Genomic DNA, 26,276 nt, shown 5'->3' with positions numbered 1-26,276 from the left:
AAAAAAATATGACATGAAGAGGTCAAATTTAATGGACCTATAACTGAATAATACTTCCACAATGGAATAAACAAAAGACTTCTTAACAATGCTTTTAACTTATTGAATTATAATAATTTATTTTTTTCAAACTGCACAATGTACATATTTAAACAATTTCTTTACAATCTAGACAAAAATAATATATATCAGATATAATAGTAATCTGATAAAATGTCTATTTGGAAGGATGAAATAGAAACTGTACAACAATATAATTCATTGGATAATCATTTTCGATTTTTTATTTTGTTTTTTGCTATCCTGAGACATCTGACGGATTTTGCTGCGTGATGTCCACATAGAATAAATCATGTACACAATGCAAAATATTAATACTGACAGGGAGTCTGGTAGGTGACTGTCACCCCTGACAATTCCTAGTGTTATACTAACACAACAATCACAGCATAATATAACAGGAGTATAACTTTTACTCCGCCCTTCAATGAGATAATTGTGGTCCTTGGCATCCAAGATTTAAAGGAAAAAAAAATATTACATACAATATAGAAATGAAGATCTGCTTAAGTTAGGGACAAAACCTCTGTCCAAGGTGATAATGAATATTTATATAAATGAAAACAATATTTACAAATGATCATGAATATAATTAAGATCTGCTTTCTTACAAGGTTGAGTACATGACCACAAAATAACAAATTACCATAACAGTACTGGTATCATCATCTATATATATATATCTATATATACACTTTAATAGTCTGTATTTCATACTCTCTCAAAACAATTAATATCAGCACAATAAAAAGATTCTTCAACACATAAACACTGATATAGTCGAGTTGAGCACAGGAGATATAGTACGAGTGACGCGATACCCTTAAGAACACGATCAACTCATATAACACAAGTTTTTGGGCACTATAAGATATGAGTTTCTATTCACGAACATACAATTCTATCGACGCATCACTCCGTTCATAGGTAGACCGTAGCCATAACCGTACATAGGATTATTGGGTTGCCCATGTTGCATCTGTTGGATTTGTTGTTGAAAACGTTGTGGCTGCATGTGCATATTCATATTCATATTCATCATTTGCATCTGCATGGGTAATTGTTGCTGATTAAGTTGATTAAGGAAGCCATGATTAGCGGTTATATAACCAGGATTAATCATAGGGTTCTGCATCTGATAACTATTAAACATATTATTGTAACGAGGTAACATACCAGAACCTGGCTGTATTGTCACATTAGGTGTAAATGTCATATTCGGATTAACAGTCACATTTGGTGTCACACTCGGACTCTTACGCACTGACGATGAAGAAGATGATTGACGGCGGTTATATTTACTGCACTGTTGTGCCATAAGCGATGATGCTGATAAGTTTGGCTGGAGATTAGGAATGGGTGGTGTTGTCATACGAATCATGCCTGGTGGTGGAGTCATGTTGACAGGAGGTGGGGTTAGATTTGGAGGTGGTGTCATGGTATTTTCAGGCATGATATTGTCTATATGATTTGTCATTTGTTGAAGTTTGGCCAAACTACCACCAATATTAGTTGTATAGGTTGGGGTTTGAGATTGCTGACGTCCAATCATTGCACAGGGTGTATTATTACTATGCATCAGTCTTTGCGTACTTTGAGGGGGCGGCAAGATTGATGGACTATAACGATGATTGGCAGGAGATCCGTAATTCTGTGGATTGGAAACGGTTGGCATATGTTGGAAGTGAGTGTTGGAAGTACTACTAACTGGCATAGGCACTTGCCCCATTGGATTCACAGTGTCCATAAAACGTGTACCCCGTGGTGCATTATTGCAGTACTGTTGCATGTGCTGTATTTGTTGCATGTGAGCACAGTCTGAATAGCTCATTGACATGGCAGGAGCATTTTCTACACTACCGACAGAGTTATTAGCCATTTCACTACTACTTATAGAGGTAGGAGATTCCAAACCTAACTGTGTAACATCAATTTCCACTGAATTATAATTACTAGTCATACCCGCATTAGAACTTGGCATATTGTTTATAGGAGTAGGTGGTTGAGGTGAAAACACAGCTTTAACATTGTTACTATACGGAGGGGGACAACTTGGAGTACGTGTTGGTGTCATGTTTGGTTGTTGTTGCTGTTGTGGGGGTGGTGGTGGTGGTTGTTGTTGATGCTGTTGCGCTTGCTGAGGTAATTGTGCAGCCGAAGCCTCAACATTGTTCATACCCATAGCCTCAGACTGAGTTGCCATTTGCTCTGCAGCTAAATTATTTGTCCTACTCTCATCCATTTGTTCCATATTTTGTTGAATTTCATTAGAAAATGTCTGTTCATAATTATTTGATGGTGGTAAACTCTCTTGAGTTGTAGAATTACTACCCATATTATGAAAACTCCCATCATTACTTAAGTTTGCATCTTGGGATGTTTTAGTGGGAGAATGATGCACGACCGATTCTTCAGCTGGAGTTAGAGCTGACGGAGTTGGAGCAGCTGGCGTCAAGACAGCTGGTTCACTTGCGGATGTTAAAGCGGGACTATTTACTGGTTGTTCTTCTTCCTCTATATCATCATCATCATCATCATCATTGTCGTCATCATCTGCTTTATTAGATTCTGGTGAAGGCGCTGAGGGTGGGGCTGGTGGTGAAAGAGGAGCAGAAGGCGAGAGAGGTGCTGGAGGGGATAGAGGCGCAGGAACTGAATCGGGTGTGGGCACTTGAGGTGTTAAAGGAGCAGGCTGTTCTTCGCTATTTTCTTCAGGAGAATCAGGAACTTCGATAACAGGACTAGGTTCAGGTACACCGGAAGAGACACTTAAAATAGGTTCTCTCACTTGTTCGATACTATGCGGACTATCAATGTGACTGATTTTAGGTGGTTCTATGTCAGATTTATAATTATGACGTGGTTCTATCACATCTTTTATTTCTTCATCTTCTTCCATAGGTGTTTCAATAGATTTACAAACAGAATCCGATATTTTTGTATCTTCATCTAATGTTGCAGAGATGTCTGGATCAACTCCTTCATAAACCTCTTCCTCCTCTTCTTCTTCTTCATCTGATGAGGATGATGATGAAGATGACGAAGAAGAGGATGATGAGTCACTATCTTCATCATCAGATTGTTTTTCATCATCCCCATCACAAGCTGTATCGCCATCATCTAGTTCATGGGTTATGCTCATCTCATTTTGTGTTTCCATATCATCCACATCATTTTCAGCAGCAATTTCCGTGGTCTCTGACTGAGTATTTTCCTCATCACCATTTTGACTCGAGTTCTCAATCTCACTTTCTTTTTCACTTTCTTTCTCACTCTCCTCAGCTGCGGAACTGTCCACATCTCTATCATTTTCTTTTATTTTACCATTTTGTTGACTATGATTATTGTTGGTATTCTTCACGTTAGCCAGTTTTTTTCTCCACTGAAAAATAAAACAAATTAATCCTTAAACACATACTTATAAGATATGTTGCCAGGCGTATTTCGCCGAACCTAACTGATTAGAAATTACAGTAAAAACAGAAACGATTGAATGTAAATCAATTTATATACATTCATATTACATATTGTATGTGTTGCGACCCATTTGTGTCAATTTCTAGGTCCCAAATATTAGCGACTTAGCTCCTTTAACAATATGGTACTTTTAGATATAGACCTCACTTTAAGATGGTGTGTTTCAGTATAGGTCTAAATGACTAACAACAGGGTTATAGTGCAGTCTCTGTATATTGTCACGCTATAAAACTATTGTACATGTTGTCTGTGGACGTCAACATCAGCCTTATATTGAAGTCTGTCTGAGTATAGTATCACTACATCATGTAAGCTTACCTGACTCACCTTTCGAGGACGCCCTATTCGTTTCTTCTCTCTGATCTGTGGTGGCCCTCTTTTTAAACCTTTAGGCCACCCCATCTTCTTTTTGGCTGGTGGTGTAGCATCTTCTGATATCTCTTCAACTTTGTGCATCAATTGTAGAAGTTTATCTTTATTAGGAGGTCGACCTCTCCTACCGGGGACCTTGACAACTTTATTGGCTTTATTCTTAGCAAGCTGTTTAGGTGGAGACTTATGTACACCATTAGTAACAGGTTTATCTGTAATGAAAACATAAAAATAAATTATTTTCAATTTAAAAAACATTTGAGCAGTTGACAAAGGTTGTCGCATATTGTAAGTAAAAGGGGGCACTTAAAGACACTAAAACCTGATCAAGTAAAAATCCACAGAGTAATTAACAGAAAGAATTCAAGTCTGCTCTAGTTCACCTTGCTATTATTTATTGTCTAACACATGTACCAGAAATTAAATGGTAACTTTATTAGTTGTTTCAAAATCATTAGGAATTTTTCGTCACACCAACTTAAACATTTTGCATAAATTCCAAACTTGGTTGGATGATAAATTTAGCTCCTAGAGCATACACAAGATTGTTCAAATTGATCAAGGACCATAACTCTCACAGTACTTATCGGAAATAGGATACTTCATCAATAACAGGGAGAGGACAAAACTTTCAGTTCCAAAATATTAAGTTTTGAAATTTGAAACAAAACATTGTTCATGAGATTCAAGTGGCTATCTATTATCAGGTCCCCCAAAAAACTAAATTGGTTTGGCCCAATGGATGACTGATGGTATAAAATTTCAAGTAAAATATTCTTTATATTTGATTTTATATCTGTAATTGCAGATATCTGTACCTGTATAGAATTGGTTATTCCTTATATCTTCTGTTCTACGAGGTCTCTTTGCTTCAGGTTCTGAAGATTGAGAAGTATTTAATGTACTGTTCAGTCTTTTTCTTCCAGGTTTTCTACCAGGCTATAAAAAAAAACCCATATACAATAATTAAAACAAATCCAAGATTGATCGGTGAGGTGTTGGCTATTCATTTAGTCAAGGGCAATAACTCTAGGGATTATTGATGCAATCCAACTGAATTCAAATCTGAAGTTCTGCTTGGCAGTAGATCTAGAATATTTACTTAGTGCATTTCACATCTGTAAAGCCTTACATAGACTACAAGACTAGAGTGGGTAGTCTGAGTGGAGAATAAAACTGGGAGAATATTTATTTAAAAAGACAACAAAACATTAGAGGACTATGAAACGTTATTAAATTGTAAACACATGAACTGATACCATCAATAATGATGTCAATCTACCTTTTTCTTTACAGGAGGAGTTTCTACTTTCTGTGGACTAGCAACTGTAATACCATCTTTTCTATCTTCTGTCATACCATCTATTTCTTCTGTCATCTTTTTCAGCTAAAGAACAAAATAAACATTTATTTTAAGATATCATAATAAGTGATACACCTTTAGTACACCACCATGCCAACAGTAAAGAGAATCATCCAATAGCAAAGAGATAGAAATGGGGTTTAACGTACATTCGACACAAACAATGTCACTTCGGGATTACATTCAATAGCAGGAGAGATGAATTCAGCAAAATCATCCACACAAAGAAGTATATTTGGGACACAATGATAAACGTCAATTTTACTCTGGATTTGAAAATGACGATACATAACCATGCATACACAGACTAATTAAATGAAAACATAAATGTTAACAAAATCTTATTAGATGTATGACGATCAATAGATTGTTTAGAGAATTCAGTTAAAAGACAGATTATATTTAAAGAATATTAAGATTTGAAATCAAGGTATCAAGATTGCTATCCAGACAAGATAGGGCACTGCTTGGGAAATTTCCAAGGATATTTGAATTTTTGTCAACTGAAAATGAATTGTCCTTTTTTTTTTGCATTCGTCACGCAGATATTTAGTCCTGATTACACAAAACAGAATAGATATGGCTTGAAAACCACTTCTTCACTTCATTAACTTTTTGTTCTAAAGGACTTTCTGACATGGTTCCCCCTCGTCAGTTTGGATTAGACGAAAAACCAAGGTTCTGTGTACACATTGGCATGCACATTGGCAGAACCCTTGGCCGTAGCACCGCTTTCCAGGCAAAATTTCCCTAATAACACACTGTATGACGTATGCCTGTGTTCATTAGCCCAGTCGAAGCAGAACTTTAAGACATTAAAGGTTAAACCCCATTTCATTTCATTTCCATTAACATGTTTAAAAACATTTTCATGATTCTTTTTACTGTTTAATTTCTACCCCTAAACCCCTAAATCTAGCCATTTACCAATCTAGGAAATAAAATTCTAAAACACCATCCTCTTATCTTTAGACCCATAAATATATATAAATCTAGCGCTAACATGATGACAACCACTATTAAATGTATCAAGCAAAAAGCATGATGTGCCACAATAAAAAAAATCTTCTAGAATGAATGAAGATGAAGTGATTCCAATGACAGATGTGTGGGAATATAGGTTACACAGAGTGAGACATCAGGTATTTAAAAAAAAAAATACTTATAATGCATACAGAAAATATGCTTGAAATGAATGAATGACATGTCAATTCTAAAAAAGTAAAAATGCAAAAAACTAAAGCAGCCATGCTAAATAACCTCATTTTCAACCTTTTCCTCTTCCTCTTGCAGTTGTTGTGTGGAGATGAGTGGTGTCCATCGCAGACATTTTGGGTCAATCTCAAGTCGTTTCTGTGTCTTTAATTTCTCCATATATTCACTGATTAATTTATCATTTTTAGCAATAACAAGCCTACAAAGACATAAACAATATGTTAAAAAAATTCAACAATATTTTCAAAATGCTGCCATAATTTTATATTTGGCTATCAGGGGCCGTGGAACCGGGGGTGGGGGAAAAAAAAAACCTTCTTTCCAAGTCACAGGTCTATGAAAGGGTATCGCTGCCAATATTAAATGCTCTGCTAAAATGTCTTGTCGATTGATTATATGCAAAAGTACAATGTACAAAGTCTGAATACCGCTAATAACAAAATCAAAATGCCAAATTCAATGTTAAAATACGGGTCTTCATACGAATTTCAAATATCATGTTAAATATAACTGAAAAGTTCATTTATTGCCCTTTCCAAATATGTAAATAACTTTTTGGCACATTCATATTTGCATACCTTGAAAAACGTTGGGTGGTAAGAAACTTTATTAAATGACATGGGTGGGGTATTTTGAGTAAACATACGGGTCTTAATACGAAATTCCAGATATGTTACATATCACTGAAAGCATGTTTATGGCTCTTTTCAAATATGCAAATAATGTTCTGACACATTCATATTTTCAAAACTTGAAAAGAGAGAGAGAGAGAGAGAGAGAGAGAGAGAGATGGCGAGTATTTAAAATGTCAAAATACAGGTCTAAATACAAAATTCCTGTTATCGTGTGATACATCACTGGTATGTTTCTGTGATTCTTTGAATCTATCAATATTTCCTGGCACATTCATGATTACGTTCTTCAGAAGAGAAAGAAAAATCCTTGTTTTGTCGAAAGAAATGTTTCACTGTAGATTCCAATCACAATATTCCAAATCTAAAATGGCGGCCATCTTGGATTGTTCAGCCATATTGGCAAAACTAGTGGCCTGATGGATTTTTGACTATGATATTTCATTTCAGAGGCCCTTAAAACATACAAATAGACACCTCAGAAGCCTATATTAAATAATTTTATATTTTCCCCGCGAAATCTGGCCGCCATTTTGAATTTGGCCCTCTAGCTTAATCGCCTCAACAGGTTTTTGTCATATAGAAACCACCTTCAAAAGTTCAAAACAACTTCCCCGAAAATTGGTCACGGATTTTAGATAAACATTTGATAAATTAACACATAATTGTTCTGTTGGACAGTTTATATACTGTTTTATTATACTGAAATGTTTATTCTTTTTTACAAAGAGAAATAATCATCCACAGTATGATAAATAGGGTTGTAGTTATATAGATTAAACTTACTTTCCATCTTTTTTAGCCATTAAATTAAGATTCTGTAATGTTATAGATATATCTGACGGACACATCCCTGTTGTCCGACTTATTGCTATAAAATAAATTAAATAATCAAGATATAATATCAATCAAAATAATAATATCAATCAATCTAAATATAATATAATATAAAATAATTAATATATAATTAGAACTACTGTTTAGACTGACTGCATGACATGTATAGATAGTAAATAATCTGCATTCTCTGAGTAATTCTTGGTGGGGTTTTTTTTTTCAATATATTTTTACTTTGATTTCTCTATTACAATGTATATACCGGTAGGTAAGTTTGTACCGCATACTTCAGTGTGTTTATGTTATTGGTATTAAATACCAAATAGTTATTATATATCATTATAATGTTTACTTACCATTAATAGTTAACTTGCTTTCATCACATTTAGATAGATATTCCATAATAATACTCTTCCAATATGCTAAATAAGACACTTTACCTAAATCAGATAAAGGTTTCTCCGGTGACCCTGGTTGATCTTCTATACGTGATAATAAATAACCTAAAAACAATTTATAATATCATTAAATTAAATTAACAGCATCATTTAAATTACCTTTATAATCTATATTACATCATTTAAGTTGCCTTTATAATCTATATTACAACTTGCAGCTTAATACAAATGTTAGATAATTTACTCAAAAATATGAAGCCAACGTCTTTATAGACACTGTATTTCTAAATCATTGCATTTACATTCAGAATCAGATCAGAAAGTTTTCATAATGGGCAGACAACTCAACAATTACAAGCAGTTGTGGGGGTTTTATTTGGCATTCTAAAACCAGTGGTTGCCAGGCAAGATATTCCCGTATTTTGCAAGAGCTGGACAGAGAACAAGCTAAACAAAAACAGGATTTTTTGTGCAATCAGGGATCATAATAAAGTTACAGTCCGATATGCATGAATATCGAAAGGAACCGAGATCTTTTGGATATAAACATATATTTTAAGTTTCATTAAGATCGGATAAAAACTGTGACTTCTAGAGTGTCCACAACCTTGGTATTACATACTTTTACACTATTTGCATACAAGTAGCAGCTGTTTTGTCAAGCAGTTTCTGTCCGATTTTCACAAGATTTGAACTCAACCATCATTAGTGTATAACGGTGATATATTTAAACAGTTTATTTAAATCAGATAAAAATTATGACTTTTAGAGGGTCCACAATCTAAAAACAAGATTTTTCATAAAATCAGGGGTCATAATTCAGGAAGTTATGGTCCAATATGCGCGAATTATCGAAAGGAACTGAAATCTTTGGGATATAAACATACATGTTAAGTTTCATCAAAATCAGATAAAAATTGTGACGTATAGAGCACCTACAAGCTAAAAACGTGATTTTTCGTACAATCAGGGGCCATAATCCATAAAGTTAAGACCCCATACATGCCAATTTCGAAAAGAACCAAGATCTTTGGGATTTACTCCTATATTTCGAGTTAAAATCATGTGTATAAAAGCATTACTTACTAAATTCTATCAGGAATCTACCAAAACCTTTTCTTTGATGTTGAGGCATTGATAATATACATGATACATTATATTTTTGTTGACAATGTTTCTCCTAAATTAAAATCATTATATCCTCATTAGTCGGATTCCAAAATTATAACACTCAAAATGATGTAGAAATAAGTCACTGACATGTCACAATGATTGGATAGCTTCCTCTGTGAAATCTGGGAGAGTCATAATTTTGGCAAATGATGTCAATTTTTAATGCATTTTAACCCCATATTTATATGCTTCACAGGGCCAAGTTCACACGATATATCAACCAAAGTTTTATATGTCAAGTGTCTACTTGTCTCCCTCCATTTATTAAAGAGCTAGGGCTGTATTTTTGATGTATAATAATTAACATTCTGCTAAAAGATAAACCTTTACCTCTGCGTTAGTATGTCTTTAAAAAATGGTAAATCTCATTTAAATAAAACTCAGTAACCGTGAAACGATCAGTTGATTCAGTAGAATTGTTTCATTCTCAACATTGATTCTTTCAACTTTTTGTGATTTTCAAAGTAATAAATTAACAAAGTTTAGATGACCAAAAAAAGTATATCTTACCTTAGAGAAATAACCAACTAAATGACAGCCTTCACTATCATTCTGTGTAAGTACATAAAATAGGAATGGTTCAACATCATAATACAGTGTTTTATGATCTAGAAACAGTTTGGCCAGTAGGCATAAGTTCTGACAATATATTTTACTGACATTACCATCCACCTCAAACACTGATAAATCTCCATTACGGTAAATCTCATTGGCTGGTGGGTGATTTAATTGACATTTCGACTGAAAATAGAAATAGTTTCATGAATTATTCTATACACTAGGTCTGAGTGATATATGACACTTTTTCAATTTTAATGCAGATTGTGTAATATCATTTTATGGAAATTAAATTTTCTTTTCACCAATATCATTTAATGATAAAAAAAATGTTATGTCAGCATAATATTCATTTTCCATCAATATTAGCTTTTTTTTAAAAAAAAAAAATCCACCTCAGATGTATTTCCGTATTTATATTACAAAACCTTTTCCTCCACAAAGATCAAAATGAAAGCATCGCTAAAGCTGCAATATAGGCGTTGGGGTTGTTTTGCCAAATTTACAGACAAAATATTAACAAAAAAGTGGGTCTGACACTGCCCCAGGAGGTCAGGGTAAGCATCAAAATAAATAGTTGCTGTCTTTACGGTATCAGGAATAAATATGCAAAGTTCCGAGATGGTCCATTCAGAATTGCAGCCTGTAGACAATATACAAAAATGGGTGTGACTCTGCCCGTGGAGGTTGGATATGGAAACAATTTAAATAGGTACCCCCCTGTTATTGAAATGACAACATCAATAGTTGCCGTCCTTAGGGTATAATAAATAAGTATACCAAGTTCCAAGATAATCCATTCAGAATTGTGGCCTTTGGGCGCTAAAGGCAAAAATTGGGCGTGGCTCTGCCCCTGGGGGTCGGGGCATTCACCAAAATCAATAGTTGACGCCCTTAGGCTATAAGGAATACCAAGTACAAAGTTGATCCATTCAGAATTCTGGCCCATAAACGATAAACACAAAAATTGGGCATGACTCTGCCCCTGGGGGTCGGGACATGCAGTTGTCGTCCTAAGGATATAAGGAATACATAACCGAAGTTCAAAGACAATCCATTAAGAATCGTGGCCTGTAGGCAACTCACAGAGACACAAAGAAAAAATGGGTGTGGCTCTGCCCCTGGGGGTTGGGCAAAAACCCAAAAATTACAGGGGGCATCCTTAGGGTATAAGGAATTGGTATGCAAAGTTTCAAAAGGATCTGTTAAGAATTGCGGCCTGTAGACGACACAAAAGGCACACAAGCATTGGGCGTGGCTCTGTCCCATGGGGTCTGGCAGGCACCAAAAATAATTGAGGTCAGCCTTAGGGTATAAGGAATAAGTATAAAAAAGTTTTCAAGACAATCGATTAAGCATTGCAGGCTGTAAGTGACATACAGACACAAAAAGAAAATGGGCGTGGCTATGCCCCTTGGGGTTAGGCATGCACCCCAAACGATAGGGATGTTCCTTAGGGTACAAAGAATAAGTTTGCAAAGTTTCAATATGATACGTTAAGAAATGCGGTCTGTAGACGACAAACAAACAAATACAAAAAATGGGTGTGGCTCTGCCCCTGGGGGTCGGGTATGCACCAAAAACAATAGTGATCATCCTTAGGGTATAAGGAATAAGTAAACAAAGTTTGAAGAAAATCGAATAAGAATTGCGCCCTGTAGGCAACCCACAGAGACACACACACATGTACACTCATACACACACACACAGGGGCGACGGCATAATACATCCAAATTATGAATGTGGACGTATAAAAAAAATTATACTCACCATGTGTCTTTTGAGTAAGCGGGTACTTTTCATAAACTTTAAACAATATTCACAGATATAAAGCTTTGGTAACCTATAATTAAATACATTTTTTTTTTTATAAATCTCACTGTAGATCCCAATAACATCAATGCAAAAGACATTGAGGGTTAAACCTAAGCAACAGTTTATGAATATTATATAGCCTATAATTCGCAGATGTTTGTGTGTTGTCATGGAGATGGTATATCAAATTTAAACACACATACACACAATGTGAAGTGTTACAGTTTTTCTGCAATCATGTCATTTATTTTGATTCCGCAGTGATTTTATTGGCCAAGGAAAATTCCTCAGTGGACCGGTTTGTAGCGAACTTTATATTTCCTATGTACTAGGTACCCAATCTTTTTACTCACAAAGGGTATTAAGAAATACTCTTATATTTGAAAGCAATTTTTTCATAATATACTATTCAAAAAAAGTAGGGGATATTTGATTTTTAAGTGTTATTAAAGTCACCTAATGAAACTGACGAAGAAACAAATGACAAAATGAAATGAAGTTCACATTCATCGATTTATTCCAAATGATCGTTAGACTAAGTAAGGCACAGACTGACCATTATAAGGGTAAAATGATACCCGGGGTCAAACAGCAAAGTTACCACAGCATCACAACCAAGTCAGTAACGGGTAAATCCTCCTCTGTTTGCCAAACAAGCATTGATCCGACGTGGTATACTCCTAATGAGACGTCTAAGGTCATTTTGGTCCAGATTGTCCCATTCCTGTTGCAACGCAGCAGCAAGTTCTTGGACATTGGCAGGACGTTGTTGACTTTGACGTAACCTCTGTCCAAGCATGTCCCAGACATGCTCGATGGGGGAGAGGTCGGGACTCAGTGCTGGCCAAGGTAATGTGGTGATGTTCTGTTGTTGGAGGTAACCTGTAGCGATCCTGGCCCTGTGACATCTTGCGTTGTCATCCTTGAAGATGAAACGGCGGCCATGACGTCGTGCGAATGGCACAACATGGACTGCCAAGATGTTGTCCCGGTAGTACTGGCCTGTAACACGCCCTGCAACAACATGTAAAGCCGTTCTTCCAGCAACAGTGATGCCTCCCCACACCATAACAGAACCACCCCCAAATCGATCATGTCTGATGACGTTAACGTCTTGGAAGCGCTCGTTTCGACGACGCCACACCCTCCTACGTCTGTCCAAAAAATCAACAGTGAACCTTGACTCATCTGAAAACATCACATTGCTCCAGCGTCGATTATCCCAGTGTTGACGATCCCTACACCAACGACGTCTTGCCTGAATGTGATGATCTCTCAAACAAGGGATCACGCGAGGACGTCGGGCGCGAAGGTGACCCCTATGCAGTCGATTCCGAATTGTCTGGCCACTCACTCTCACACCAGTGTCTGTTTGAAGACGAGCGCTGATCTGATTTGTGATGACACGATTTCTCAAGGCCAAGGTACGGATAAATCGATCCTGGGCTTGAGTTGTCGCCCTTGGTTGACCTGAGCGTGGTCTGTCCTGTACAGATTGTGTATCACGGTATCTGGGCCATAGCCTGCTTATGACAGACTGAGAAACATTCATCGTCCGCGCCACAACCGCCTGTGTTGTGCCGATCTGTAGCATGCCAAGGGCACGTAACCTTTCATTTTGGGTAAGCCGACGCATATCAAAATTTGTTTTCTGGTCACTAAAACAATTAAACTGATGTTTTCACCCTGGAATTCAATGCCACAATGACTAACATTCAAAGTCAGAGTCGTGCAAATCTTGGGTTGGACCCCCATGATGATCCCAAGCATCACCTGCATTCCATGCGGTAGCTATTGGTGCGTTTGGGCGTCACATGTAACTGGAAATGTTTCTTCTGTTCGGTTCTATTGTGACTTTTTTCGTAGTCATTTGCATATTTCAGTATTATGCCCCCAAAATCAAATATCCCCTACTTTTTTTGAATAGTATACTTGACACCTTTAAAAGAAAATCTTACCCTGCATATTCTTGAGGATATGGAGATGAATACCACGTTTGTATGTCATATTTACCAAATTCTATACAGGGTGGGAAACGAGTCTGAGGTTCTGGTGGGGGGCCATCAGATGTAGAGGCTGCCTGAAAAAAGCAGAAAACATAAGGTTTAAATTTTAAAACGAAGCCAAATAGTAATAACGATTAATTTTGGTGATGAATCTATTACAAGTTCAAAATAATATGATGGTTTAAATGAAATTAAATAACAAATCAAGGAATGCATTGTATGTGTGGATATTTTGTAAGTAATACAACAATATCATAAACCTTCATCATTCTATCATAGTTCGACAAACGATAATCAAATACTATCTTACTTGATAGGTCATTTTTATAGGTAAAATTAAACATCCCCTAATTTCAGAGGAAGTTAATTAAATGTTTTGACTTTATGTGGATATACTCTTGATAATGACAGCCATTTCTCATTACTACTGACACTGAAGACAGTCTACCATTAGATCCTCATTAAAAGCTGATCCATATACAGCGATCACATTTAACTCAATAGGTTTAATACTACCAGATATCTGTCAACCATACCTGAGTTAAAGATTCTTGTGCCAATTCACGAGCTTTATTAAACATTTCAATGTCTGTTTCTGTGACACCAGGCGAAAAGAAACCACTAGGATCTATTTCTGATTCAACTATGAAATAAAACAAAATTATCATTAGCTATGCTATCAAAAAACTACAATCTATATGTTGCAAGCCATCAAAAATCAAATTTCTTTTACAAAAATAAATCATATCACATTTCTCACAAAAAGCCATATATCTATTCATAATAAACAAACTCAAAACTAAATATATAAATATGTACACATCAATATCAAATTATATTTAATTAAAAAGGAAATAATAAGTCAAATAAAAATGAAATTTAAAATAAATTGACAAGATTTTAAATGACATAGAAACAGTACACACAACATCAAAAACAAAATTAATGTTAACCAAACGACATGCAATTTACATCAAGTGAAAATACATTTACACATCAGCCAATTAAAATCCCTTCACCAAAATTTCACATGCTTTACATAAAATCTGAAGAGTTCATGTGTGCTTATATTACCCGTAACACCAAAAAAATTAAAATGCCACACAATACAGAAAAAAACAAAAGGTAACACCATTAAAACATTAATGAAACAAAATAACAATGCTTAATTAATAAACAAGGGAACATGCATGATTTTGTTTTAATTTAGAAAGTCTAATTGGTTTTTATATTATTATTAGGGTTTGTGGCAGTTTATGATTTTCTGAGATGCGGAGCAACATAAGCACTGTCAGTAAAAAGAAGGAAGTGGTCTAAGACCAACACATTTCTAGTCGATTAACAGCAGATGTTCTGCTAGCTACTGTACCCATATCCATGATTGAACCTCATATCTTACCCTTAGGTGTTCCCCTGCCTCGACCCTTGGTGGGCCAGTCCATCAACTTATGATCATGCTGCTCTTTACGCTTCTCAATTGGTGGAAACAGTGGAAAACTGTCAGTAGTGTCCTTTTTGTGAGATCCCCTGCCCCTCCCTACCCCCCTGAAAACTGGTAATGGTTCAGGGCTCTCTAAACAATCAAAGTTATAAACATCATTGACATCAAGATTACTGCTACAGGGACTATCCACTACCGGGGTACTGGTAGATACAAAGAGACTATGTTTTGTTTGTCGCGGGGGAGAGTACTGCGCATAGTAATTACGTTTCCTCTCCCCTTGCGCAGTAAAAAGGTGAGAAAGGCCATCAAAAAGACCCTTTAACTGGCTGGTACCTGGTGAATCACCGCAACTCTTCCTTCGTTTGTGAACTTGAAGCAGTTTTGACTTTTTCAACAGCTTACTGGCTGCCTGTTGAGATTTGCTAGGTTTCTGTTTTTTCCCATTTTTCACAACCACAGGAAACGTGTCAAAGGCACTGAGTGACACGCGAGATTTGCGTTTATTTGTTGGAGTGAAGAATCGAGATAGACCATCTACTAGTCCTTTGGGTCTACCATTATCACTGTCCACCTCCAGAGGGTGGAATGGTACAGTATCTTCATCCGATTCAGAATCACTTTTAGAACTTTTATGTCCATTTACCACAACTTTGATTTCTTTATTTTTATTTTTTGGAGGTCTTCCAACACGACCTGGTGTTCCTCCAACTTTACCAGGAGTACCTCCTATTCTAACTGGTGTACTGACTGGTCTTCCCTTTGCACCTTTGGGAGTTGTACTTCTGAAAAAGAGACATAAGTTTATATACCAGTATACATGTAGTATAATTTATATTAGTGTGGTTATCAAAAACAATGTCAATCAAGTTAATGAATTTTGAAGATTACTCACATGGTGCAATGAGTATTTATGTTTATTTATGTACAAAAACAATATCATTTAATGATCATTAAAATATAACTTAATTATTATAAAAATGGTAAAAAAATTACTGCTATATTTAAAACATATCGTTGATGATATAAATATATAACACTTACTTGCTATGTGTGCTTTTGGTAGAGTTAGAACTATTTTGATCATTGGCCATTGCACGACATTTGGCTGTGTATTTCATTGCCATTTCTAAAAAATGACGACCAGTTTTATTCCCTCGATCTGGATCACACAAATTACATGACCATTTTCCTATTGAAAAAGAAGCACAAGGTTTCAATTGTTTCCCAATTACGGGTGCTACAAAAAATCTCCTGTGCTAGGATTCATTCAGACAATAATACATGTATCTGAATCCTGGAAAATGATGACAAAATATACACAACAATATGCAAATATTTCGTAAATCAGTTTTAATTATTCTAATAAAAATCTAATATTTATCAAAACATCTTTGGATTTGAAGATTTTTTTACAAACTGAATCCAAGAGAATATGAGAAATATGCAAGTTTTTAAAATTTATGCCTGTAACTACATGTAGTTTAACAATGTAAGTATCTTATTTGTACATGTTATCTTACCCTTGGGTGGTTTAGAGAGAGGTGGATCACAACAGACCATATGGTAACCACGATCACATTCATCACAGAACAGCATGTTAGTCTGAAAATAAATTCATTAAATATTTATTAATCAAATTAGGTAATCATTTTTATAATGCTAGTGTCAATATTGGATTCTCTGATATACAAAAGCAAACACCATCCATAATGTATGCAACTTGTAAATCATACAAGTAACAGATCTTATAACAACTATAAAAGCTATCAATACAACCTACCTCAACTCCGGAATTTCCACATAAAGAGCATTTTTTACACTCAATACACTGCCATCGTAATTTTCTAACAATAGCTGTAACTTCAGGAGAGAATTTTAGACAAGAAGGATGGCCTGAAAAGTTTTAAAAAAATAAATTAAATGTATTCATGCATGGTAACCATTTCAATATTGTATTCATTTTTTTTATTTAGAGTATAAACATAATTGGTTGACATAAGTGAGAGATCCCCTTAATCAAAAAAAACAGATGCTATGTTTTTAATCTTAATTAACCTTCAGATACATTTACATACATGTAAGGACTAAGCAAGTGACAATTATTTGTGTATATTTGTCGCCAGTTATAGTTATACCAGGTATCTTCATAGAAACATACCAATAACGGTAACAACAAAGATAGGTTACCAGACAACGAAGCATACGATCACAGCAGCTAAATCATCTGGGCAGTCAACAAGAGTTGTCACATATCTTTACTATTTTCGGTAATGAAACATTTATAATACACTAAAATCAGAAAATCATTAGAATTTGTTTGGTTTTTATAAAGTTCTGTCCCATGGTAACGTTTAGTATACGAAAATTTAATGTCATGGATTTAGCTGTTCAAGTTTATCAAAATTCATTGAAAATCGATATAGGTACTTGTTCGTCTCAAGACCTTAAACTCTGTGTATCAATCTGATGTCAATCAGATGATAACTTTAGCCTTTAGAGCACCACAAGATTTTTCAAAATGATCAAGGGCCATAATCGCTGAAAATCAATAGGATTCTTCGTCTCATGACCTTAAACACTGTGTATAAATTTAAAGTCAATCAGATATTAACTTTAAGACTCTAGAGTGCCCACAAGATTGTTTGAAGTGATCAAGACCATAATTCTGGCAGTAATTATCTGAAATCCTTGAAAATCAATAGGATTCTTCGTCTCATGACGTCAAACACTGCATGACGTCAAACACTGCATATAAATTTAAAGTCAATCGGATATTAATTTTAGCCTCTATTTTCCACAAGATTTTTTGAAATGATCAAGGGCCATAACTCTGGCAGTAATTATCGGAAATTGCTGAAAATCAATCGGCTTCTTCGTCTCATTACCTTAAACACTGTGTATAAATTTAAAGTCAATCGGATATTAACTTTAGCCTCTAGAGCATCCACAAGATATTTTGAAGTGATCAAGGGACATAACTCTAGCAGTAATTATTGGAAATAGCTGAAAATCAATAGGTTTCTTCGTCTCGTGACCTTAAACACTGTGTATAAATTTAACACCAATCGGATATTAACTTTGGCCTCTAGAGTGTCCACAAGATTTTTTGAAGTGATCAAGGGCCATAACTCTGGCAGTAATTATCGGAAATTGCTGAAAATCAATAGGCTTCTTTGTCTCATGACCGTAAACACTGTGTATAAATTTAAAGTCAATCGGATATTTACTTTAGCCTCTAGAGCATCCATACGCAATTGTGGATGCCGGATCGACGGACAGACCGACAGACGGACAGGGGCGACGACAATATACGACCACATTTCAATGTAGGCGTATAAAATTAAAGTAATTATGAATTTTTGATGAAATTTTCACTGTATTCTATAGATTTATAACTCATGAAGTATATGCAATAGCCAAGTTGGACACTGAAAAATAACAAAAATCTAACAAACAAAAATTCTGAATGTCTTTCTTTCAGTTATCATTAATTTGACTCCAGTTTTCTAAATAAATGTTTGAATACCATTGGAAACCATAACAGTAATTTTAACAAAATACTCTTTGTTTTGACTATCCCCGATACAAGCAGCATTCTTTTCCGTTGTGATTATCATTAATTTAAAATGGAAAAGAGTGTACTTTTGACTGCACTCATTCACACTGTATAGACAGGCATAATATTCACATAGTGCTTTGATAACCTTATTTCCTGGTTCTCTGGGTCAAACTTCCCCCCCATCTTTGATTTAATAGTGACAGGATAATGATTAACTCCCTAACAAAGCATTAACAGAAAAAAAAAATTGTTCTGAAAAGTTTGGCAGAAACAATATTTGATTATACATGTACATGTAGTTTATTGGTACATGTATTTGCATTGGCCGAGAAAGTTCATCCCGATTTTCAGAAGTGGTTTCCCCTTGTCAGTGATGAAGGACGGAGGGCCTGACAAGGACAGCTGTCTAGTCTTTCGGACGTTCTGTGTAAACATTGGAATGCACGTAAAAGATCCCTTGGCAGTTGGAATTCGATATAAGAGTAGGCAATAGTGCCGCTGCCCGGGCAAAATTTCCCTCATAGCACACTGTAAGGCGTATGCCCATCTTCATTAGCCCAGTATAGGAGCAGAACAGTAGGACGTTAAACCACATTTCATTTCATTTCATTTCATTTTTTATAAACTGATAATACAAGGTTTTATTCATCTCTATTGGATGGCTAATTATGCTGAAATTATATCACACATTGGGTAAGCTCATTCCATGTCTTTTCCGTTATTGGTACTTTTTTGTGAAAATAGAAATAATTTTGCTTGTAAACAAAACATGCATACAAATGTACATGTATACACAAAATACATGTATGTAAAATACCCTCCCATCATACATGTGTATGTGAAATACCCCATCATGTACTGTACATGTATGTATGTAAATACCCATCATGTATGGTATCTTTATGTAAGTAAAAGACATTATTTGACAGTGAGTACAATTCTAGTATACATCTGGTTGTTTTTCTTTTTTAAAAATCGAAAATTTCCCAGGATTCGTCAAAAAGAATTGTATTTACTGAGAAATGATTGTGTCATTGCTAACATTAACACAGTGCCAATATTTTTAACAGAAATTTTTTTTTTAAAAAAAAAACAGAAGTGTTTACAACCAGTTTTAGCTTGTCAACAATTTTTCAAAAGATCTGCTTTAAGAATTTTGGCATGAAAACTAGCATGAGCTGTAGTGAGCTATAACTGTCAACAAATATCTGGTGTCACTCATTACAGTTTGATTAACCTCCTTCTACATTCACAACACTCTCCACTAAATAAACATATAGACCTTCACTATAACAAATAATATCTTTATCTATGGTAAAGGCCATTTTAATTTCATCTTGTGGTTGTATATGTGCATAACTTACTAAACAAGGAAATGTTGCATAGATAAAACAGAGAACATAGTAAATTAATTGTGAAATATTACTCTTACCACTACTGCCACAGTCAGCACAAGATACTAAATCTTCATGTTCATCATTTCTATTTGCCTGTGCAGTTCCCAGACAAAAACTGCACAAAGGTAGAGGTTTGGCTCTTTTCTGAAATAAATAATATCCAAACCAATAAAATAATGTTGGATGTTAATTAAAATAAAACCTATGCATGTGTTGGGAAGACAATTAAACTTTATATTTATATCATAGGGCTGATGGGAATTTGATCTGGTCGTGTTTAGTTTCCAATGATCAGGTACACATGGGATTCAACTACAATCAATAAGCGAAACCTGATCATCACATGTATCATAACACAAATAATATTGTGTGACCAATCAATAAATACACTTGAAGACTACAGAAGTAAGACAGTTGTTGGGTGTGTATGAATCACTTAACAAGCCATCTTAAACTTCTGATCAATGTTAGCTGGTAATTGATCGCCTAACATCATCCACATAATCACACTACAATAGACACATGCTGTGCACCAATTTAGACACGGTTGGCAATCTCTGTTTCATGTGACTTCATCCATTTCAATTATTCTCTGCGGGCAATAGTCTGTCATTTTATTGTATTTATCATTCCCTCACACCTTGAACTACATTACCGAAAGCAAAATGGTTTGGTACATGTATCTCTTTAAATTTCAAGATTATTTGCCTTCAAATTCTAAAATTTGTTATTCCATTTTAAAAACAAAAGAAGAGAAATTGATTTGTTGGGTTTTTTTTTTCATAATACAATGATTAAAGAGCCAACATGCCAGAATGAGAGTCAAATATAAAGAGACTGTAGTAGACTTACATGTAATCAATCACAAGTTTGTGTTTAAAACTTACTCAAATCATTAAGTTTACAGTCAGTATAAGGTAATTTGCAGTTTAATTCAAATTCATTTCATCAACATGTTTATATCAATTTTAAAATACTGAAATACACATGTAATGAATGCCAGTATAAAAGATTTACATGTACTGCAATAAAATGTTATCTTTTACATTAAATAATTGCAAGTTGAAGTTTTGTCCCTTTACAATTGCTCCCAGGCTAGTAAAAATTATAATTTCTCATTTGACGAGATTTGGATACTATTAAATACCGAGCCACATTCACACTACTAATTATTAAAATGAGACTGTAGTGCACACAAAACCAATAGCCTACATGTACACCATTTGTGTTCAAATTGCATTTGTAATGCTCAAATTTAATTGCATACATGAAATTTGAGTCCATCAGCACTGAGCTGATACTTTTAACTTTAATTTTACAAGTTGTACAAAGTTTTTAGTGGTTTTCAAGAAGCTCTGGAGTTGAAAAACACCTACATGTATATAAAAGACAAGTACACATGTACATGAAAAATACCGAATACATGTACATAGGTGAGTGTTCTAATTTTCAATAATCAGATGAGTCTAATCTAAGATTATTTGGAATATAAATCCCATTATAAAAATTAATTACATTTATTTTCTTAGGAAGCCTGATAATGCTGATCTTAGTCTTTAAAACAAAAAATTAAATACTAAAACACAAAACTGATTGTTAAATTACCAGAATATAAATGAAGATGTAAGTAATTTGATCTGATCAGTTATTTTATAGTCTGACATACATGTGTATTACAATGCATCTGGTTTGGTATTTTAAGGCTTGTCAGATTTTGAAATGCAAAAAAAAAACATATTACTGTTTTTTAATACAACTGTTTTAAATTAAGGTCAGAGTCTAAGATAAAGTTTGTTTTGTTTTCCAAACTTAAAAAATAAGCTTAGAATATGGCAAAAGCTTTCATACAGCTAACAAATTGTAAATGAGGCAGTGACATTAGAATTTGATCAGTAAGTCAGGATACTTAAATATATACCTGTCGATTCATTACAAAAGAAAATAGACATTTACACTGATTTGGCCTAGCCTAGTTTTGTTTATATTGGATATCTAGACATAAATATTATAACAAAATAAATGTAACATTTAAAGATACATGTAGGTTCCCAGAAAGGTATTTATTGGGTGGTTATTTCAACTAAAAGTATGGCAATTTTGGTATAGAAAAATACTGGATTCCCTGAAAAACACTCTTGGAGCGCATACAGGACAAAAATGTAAGGGTTTGCCTAATCGACAGCCTGACGATTAGGAGTGTCTGCACGCGTGACGTCAAAGGTTGCATGCGGAGATTGAGCGCTTGATATACATGTTGATAAAGATCACGGAAAAAGACGTGGGCAGTGGATAATCCGAGAATTTAATTGGGCTTCGATATTTGTAATAAATAGTCGGCGATTAAAGACAACATCATCTTGTGTATGCAATGAATTCTTCTCCTAGAGAGAGGTAAGTCATGTGACACAAACATGACCTCTTTTGATCGATTTTTTTTACAGCCAGGGTATTCCCTGGCAATTGCAATGTTTTGAGAAGGATTTAAAGCAAAATCACCCAGTTAGTACCCGGGAATGTATCTTTAAACCGTAATAAAGCCTATTAGTATTTGATGAAAATTGTTGTATACAAAAAAGCTAATGTTGGCCAGTTTTGCAATATGAAAGTTAATCAAAATAATGGCAAAGACATTTAAATTAAATACGAAAAGATTCCGTAAAAGTGATGACATGGGGTATTGACATTGTACTCATTTGTGATTGACATTTTCTAGGACATGCTTATTGTAGGCTACCAATATTTGTATTCATCTGAAAAAGGCACCAAAATGAGGAAAAATGCACAGGAATAAGGAAATATGTACCCGTACTGTAATAAAATTTGATTTTATCGATTTAGAAATGGTCTTTACTAATTCTAGAAAGCCATTCTTGCCCTATTCATGCTCAAAAACACTTTTCTCTAACTTAGCTATGAAATAATTCCTTCCAATGTTTGTAAACAAAACCATGTGACTAAACTTGGCACCAGTCCAAAATATTAAATCAAACAAAAAATCTAAACAGATTGCTTAGTAATTCTTAAAATTGCTTACAATTTAGATATTGTGCAAGAAATAATGAACATACTTTAACATGACAGCTTATTATATAAATATGAACATACAATTATTTGAAACAGTATAATACATGTAGGCTATAAGCTTATATCTAGAAGCAAGAAAAATTTATTCTTCAAAATGTTTGTTTTAATCATATTTCTTTTTTAATCCACATACATGTAATAGCTAGATTATACTTACTTTATTTCTTTCAAATGGTAATATCAATTCTACATTTTCCAGATCTTCTTCAAAACTGGCCTGTAAACTGCTATTATTAGAGTCCGTTTCACTGAATGTTCCATTGCCAAGTTTAACATGTCTGCCTTCTTTGATTAAAAGACCATTACCTATTGCTTTCTTCAATGAAGTTTGTAATTGAGCAGTAAGTTCAGTTTCTCCTTGTAATTCTATGTTATAGCTCGTCTGCACATACTTTGCGATTGCTCTCAGTGTAGAACCATGGACTTCCCCAAGTTCTCGAACAGATCTTGCAATAATTTTTGACAAATCCGTTTTTTTACCGATTTTTAATAACCTTGTACTCAGCTGTGCAACTCGGCATGGATCTTTGTAGGACACCATTCCTTTATTATGCACCTTAAGAATAGCTCCATTTTCCACTGCTATTTCCAAGTGTTTTTCAATGTCATCTCTTGTAATTTGATGACCATGCTTTACAGCATTGCATATTCTGTCAATATTTGGCCTCTGCTTTTGTTGCTTTATTTTTCGAATGGCTTCTAATAACCACTGTGTCTCACTATTACTTTCCATTGTCATAGAAATTTGATAATGATTTCACCAAAATGTAAACACTCAAATACCATGAAATTATGGTTCAATTCATTACAGTCACATGTCTTAAAAAAAATCCCAAATGGTTGACAGTTCCTATGTGACAGTTATATTTTATAATAGCACTATGTATAAACAATCTGTAAATGCACTTAATAAAGTAACATTGTAAATATGCACAATTTTATTTTAAAATTTTACATGTATGAATGTAAATATGGTCGAGGAGAGTCTCCATGTCATCCATTTTGATAACGTTTCTCAACAGATTAAACTACACCCAGAATCTGAAAAAAAGATTCGTACATTAATGAGGTGATCACGGATCATAACACTATTATTTGAATTTTAACAGGCGAATTAATGGGGCATTTGGGTTACTGTTTTGACGAATGGTGCGCAAACCAAACAAAGGAGCAAAATGAACAAAGACCGCAGTTACATTTTACAAAATATTTCTATAACTCCGACATTCAGTGGGCTATTGGAGGTATAAATCGGTAGATATTAAGTTAAATTTTTAAAATTACAAATAAACAGCTATCCGTTTTCTTAACCAGTCACAGAAAATGGCGACTTTTTGTTTTGCTGTTTGAGCGAGAAGTCAAAATGGCGGCCAGTCTTTTGCGATCAGCGGGCGCTACTTGACCGTCAATCTGTTTCCCTTACAGCATACAAATATCAGTTGTACTTTGCTTTTATCTAAATTCTCTATACATTAAAATAATTCACCGTGTCAGAATTTACGCTAACTGATGCAGGTGAATCACATTTCAAACCGTTGCAAATTTCACCATTTTTTGCTTTCATCGCGGACCTCCCAAAATCCGTTTCCAAATAATTAATTTCCATGAGGTAGTCGTGCTTCCAAAATATTACAACATTTTTCTCCGTCGTTCAATCTTCCGTGTAGTAGACAAACATCTATATAACTTACCATATTTTCTTCGTAAAAATTGATCATATTTTAAGCCCAACCGACATTGCGAATAGAACAAAATCCAATATGGCCGACAGACGTTGAGAATCGCTTGAAGGTAGGGAGAATTTGACACTACGTCATGATTCGGATTTGTTTTGATAACCACAAGGCTTCGCTACAATGATAACTTGGCGGGAAGAAATGATTCATTTTGTATATTATATGACGGCTGTTATTGATTTTTCGGATTACATATCACTTGCATTAGATGTGACAAATTATTTTGAATAAGATTTAATAGGAAAACTATTTTATGAAATGTGATTAGCATGTTGAAACAATTTGTCTCATTCCATTGGGAAAACAGATTTGATTGGCCAATGTTGATAAGCGATATGCTATAGCGCAGCGAGGGCACAAATAATGATGGTTAAAAGTAGTACTTTGTAATGGTAAACAGTAGTTTATGAAGTGGTTTCATTGAAAGGAGTTTAAAACTAATATTTGACCTAGTAGTAGGCTTAATAGGCGAGTTGTAAAATAATGTATTGGATTATCTGTTTCAAAGCGATTGTTCTTGAGTAAAACATGTTATTCTGCTTAACTTACCGACTTTAGACCAACTCTAATTTCGCCTAATTAGTATAATATGATTATATTAAAAACTTTTTTTTCTTCCCATATTATGCAATTCGGACCATTGCAACCCGAATAGTATAGCCTATAATCCAAGATCCGTTTTTTAATCTACAACTATCCATAATTTTGTCCCTTTTAAAAAAAGAGGATATAAAAATCTATTATGTATTTAAGTTTTACAACACATGGGCAAAGAATCAAATTAGACAGTTATTTAATAAATCTATATTTCCACACGACGACAATAAGCTGCGTGTAAATCAGTTGATTTGGCCAAAAGATCGTTGCCTCAATATGGCTAGCTCCGATAAATTCAATCAATTTATTTACAGCATTACACAGATTCCGTCGCACGGAACTAGAAGGGCAAATACTTGTAACGTTTATCGATTTTTTTGTTCATTGGAGGTTTTAAAAGCTTAGTTCTACGATTCTAATATCTATTACTTGTGTCACGTGGTTGACGTCATGACTATAATATCATTATTAAGTGAAGATGTTTATTGATCCGTCACGTATGATATCTAATACCTGGTCTATTAATGTACCAAACTTTAATCCCATGTCTATT

General features: G+C 34.5%; 1 protein-coding gene across 4 annotated transcripts; it reads right to left on the bottom strand.

The window, feature by feature from the left end:
- Positions 1–92: 92 nt before the first annotated feature.
- LOC126809831 (histone acetyltransferase KAT6B) lies at positions 93–25,191 on the bottom strand. Of its 4 annotated transcripts, none has more exons than XM_050534628.2 (19): positions 25,082–25,191; positions 23,548–24,431; positions 20,342–20,450; positions 17,131–17,243; positions 16,871–16,952; positions 16,392–16,539; positions 15,306–16,132; positions 14,443–14,549; positions 13,859–13,980; positions 11,856–11,928; positions 10,038–10,268; positions 9,441–9,534; positions 8,313–8,459; positions 7,906–7,990; positions 6,533–6,686; positions 5,192–5,296; positions 4,728–4,848; positions 3,856–4,121; positions 93–3,442 (listed from the first exon to the last, which is right to left on the bottom strand). In XM_050534628.2, the coding sequence occupies exons 2-19, from the start codon at positions 24,127–24,129 to the stop codon at positions 962–964; spliced, it is 5,847 nt and encodes a 1,948-aa protein (XP_050390585.1). In that variant the 5' UTR covers positions 24,130–24,431; positions 25,082–25,191; the 3' UTR covers positions 93–961. The 4 variants fall into 4 exon arrangements, with proteins under 4 accessions (XP_050390585.1, XP_050390586.1, XP_050390588.1 ...); XM_050534629.2 differs by having other exon boundaries at positions 3,865–4,121; XM_050534631.2 differs by having other exon boundaries at positions 6,545–6,686.
- Positions 25,192–26,276: the final 1,085 nt, after the last annotated feature.

The sequence above is a fragment of the Patella vulgata genome, chromosome 2, assembly GCF_932274485.2.
Source record: "Patella vulgata chromosome 2, xgPatVulg1.2, whole genome shotgun sequence".
Lineage (NCBI taxonomy): Eukaryota > Metazoa > Mollusca > Gastropoda > Patellidae > Patella > Patella vulgata.
This window is presented reverse-complemented; position numbering and strand designations above follow the sequence as displayed.